The following is a 2,995-nucleotide window of genomic DNA, read 5'->3' as shown; positions in this document are numbered from 1 at the left end:
GGATGGTCTCGATCTCTTGACCTCGTGATCCACCCACCTCGGCCTCCCAAAGTGCTGGGATTACAGGCTTGAGCCACCGCGCCCGGCCCATCTAAGGAACTCTTAAATGAGCACTCTGTAGCTAATATCTCAAGAAATCTTAATGCTCCAGTAAAATACAGAAATTTAAAAAATTCAGGGGAGAAAATCATTCTTATTTATTTATTTTTTGAGATGGAGTCTTGCTCTGTCACCCAGGCTGGAGTGCAATGGCACGATCTCGGCTCACTGCAATCTCCGCCTCCAGGGTTCAAGTGATTCTCTTGCCTCAGCCTCCCAAGTAGCTGGGATTATAGGCGCCCGTCACCTGCACCCAGCTAAGTTTGTATTTTTATTAGAGATGGGGTTTCACCATCTTGGCCAGGCTGGTCTCAAACTCCTGACCTCATGATCCACCTGCCTTGGCCTTCCTAACTGCTAGGATTACAGGCATAAGCCACCACGCCTGGCCTGTTTCTGTTTTTGAGAAATAAAGGTAATTTCTTTGGAACAAGGTACGTTCTAAGGAAAGTTAACCCATTTTAAATATAAACAAATTAGACAGATGAAGTTCAAGGCTACAGATGCAAAAAGGGTAATGAATCTGTTGTGTAAACAAGTGTTACACAACTGTAACAATACTTCAAATTTGTTAATCTTACGATGCCACACTAATTCATCAGGGTGTGATGTATCTTGTATTTCAAAAATCTTGTGAGGAGGACAAAGAGAAATCTCTCTTCCACTGGTCTTATCATTAGGAATATGGGAAGCCCAATCATTCCATCAACTTATTTCTTGTATTAGAAATTAGGAGAATTTATTTATAAGTGTGAGTCCAGTGCGTGAATCTAGTAACAAGGTTCACAGTGTAAAGGCAATGTGAAATTCTGAACACATTTCAAACTGAAATTGGAATCTGCTGAGCATCTGTGATGCTTCTAAAGGTGATTTTAGTCTGCATATAACCAGGCTGTTTTTCCTAAGATTCTTTTCAAGTCAAAACTCTATTTTGGTATTTGCATTTGAGATTTCATTTTCCCATTCTCTTCTTGGAATAGTTAGGTGATTTGAAATAGGCAAGAGGGGAAAGTGAGGGAGATTGTTACAGAGATAATTTAGAGCACTAAGAAGTACATGAGTCATGTTTAACAGAAGGGCAAACAACCATTAACTAAGAGGAAGGACCATTCTAAAAATTATGACTCTAAGGAGGGAGGCACCATCTATATAATGTAGGGATTCTTTCTCTCTTACTATGTAAAGAGTTTTTTGGAGCATTTCATACTTTGAATATTCCATAAACTCTGTTGTCCAATGTGCCTAGGACACGAGGATACAAATTTACCTCAGGGCCATTTGCTGTAATGAGCTGCCGCTGGGGAGAGACATCATAAGGTCTGAGATGGTCTGAAGCAAGCGGTGAAAGGTGTGCGGTAAAGGATGGGCAGCTTCCCCGGCAATCACTATGTCAGACAGTGGATGTTCACACACTCTTGTGTCTTTCTCCTAAGGCAGAAATCGAAACAAGTTTATTAGTGTATGTGCTGGAAGGAATCTCCTTCACAAAAGACTATTATGTATACTTTAAAAATAGTTGTGTAACAGAAATATAAACAACAAAACCAAATTGTACTCAGAACATATGATAATTTCAATTAATTGTGTTTGTATTATTTTAGGGAAAAAGCTGTAAGTTTAGTCACAAATAAAATTGGCATGCAAATGAATCATCAATTCTAGTGTGCTCACAAATCTACCTGGAGGGTGAATCATATGTATATGCATGTGTATGTGTAGTCTGCATATACATGTATGTATATGTATATGTACACATACATATAAGTGGGTATGTTTTGTGTGTATGTTTATGTATAAAAAAACCCATATGTTTAGAAGTTGGGGTGGCCACTAACACATACAGCATTTTTCCTGTGAATTAGAATAAAAAGCTCCTTTTTGGGCCGATGGACCACAGCTAGGAAAAAGAAGCAGGGATTGAATTTCATTTTTCATTCAAACCCTCAGATGGCTCCATTAAAAATATTATCTATGAAATAAATTTTAGAACAGGAAACTAACAGAGTAATCCATATTCCCAAAGAAAGGAGATTTCATAACATCAAGAAATTGATCAAAATCAACTGATAAAGCTGGACCCTCAGAGAGCACTAGGTAGGTATGTTGCAAGCATGGCACAGCTAAGCAGGCACCAGCAGGGGGTGGAGCAGGAGGGGAGGGGAGTAGTGCACAGGCAGGAGAGCACAGGCCAACGTGCAGCCGCTTGAACAGGACAGCGCTTGCCTGCTCAAGCCAAGTGTTCCCACATGGGAATTCCAGCCCCGCGTCGGCCAGATCTCTGTATCTATGATAGGGTATTCATATATTCATGTATCCTTCTAAGGTGGAAATTCAAAGCAAATTTATCAGCTAATTGTGGTGGCAGAAGTAAAATATCTCCATTTAAAAATACAGCCTTAAAAACAAAACAAAACAAAACAACTGTGCAGGTCAAAAATGTCTGAGGGCTAGAACTGGCTTATAAACTACCAGGTCTTTTCTTGTTTTAATAGGCGTTGGACTTTCTTTTCTGGGGATTTTGGGGAAAAAAATTACCATTCAATGTTTTTTTTAAAAAGTCTTGTTTATATCTTGACATGAAATTTCAAGGTTCATTCAAGCAACTTAAAAAATATGCCTTTCTGGCCAGGTGCGGTGGCTCACGCCTGTAATCCCAGCACTCTGGGAGGCCGAGGTGGGAGGATCACAAGGTCAAGGGATCCAGACCATCCTGACCAACATGGTGAAACCCCGTGTCTACTAAAAACACAAAAATTAGCCGGGCGTGGTGGCGCATGCCTGCTACTTGGGAGGCTGAGGCAGGAGAATTGCTTGAACCCAGGGGGTAGAGGTTGCAGTGAGCCGAGATTGCGCCACTGCACTCCAGCCTGGTGCCTGGCAACAGAACGAGACTCTG

At 40.9% G+C, this 2,995-nt stretch overlaps 1 protein-coding gene across 18 annotated transcripts in view; it reads right to left on the bottom strand.

Annotated features, from left to right (window-relative positions):
• MYCBP2 (MYC binding protein 2) overlaps positions 1 to 2,995 on the bottom strand; it is a 275,403-nt gene that overhangs the window by 33,778 nt on the left and 238,630 nt on the right. For all 18 annotated transcript variants that reach the window (XM_017498820.2, XM_037727973.1, XM_017498830.2 and 15 more), the window contains one exon: positions 1,367 to 1,527. In XM_017498820.2, coding sequence (XP_017354309.1) covers positions 1,367 to 1,527 — 161 coding nt within the window. The remainder of the gene's footprint in view (positions 1 to 1,366; positions 1,528 to 2,995) is intronic.

This window comes from Cebus imitator, unplaced genomic scaffold (assembly GCF_001604975.1).
Source record: "Cebus imitator isolate Cc_AM_T3 unplaced genomic scaffold, Cebus_imitator-1.0 Scaffold252, whole genome shotgun sequence".
NCBI classification, from domain to species: Eukaryota; Metazoa; Chordata; class Mammalia; order Primates; family Cebidae; genus Cebus; species Cebus imitator.
This window is presented reverse-complemented; position numbering and strand designations above follow the sequence as displayed.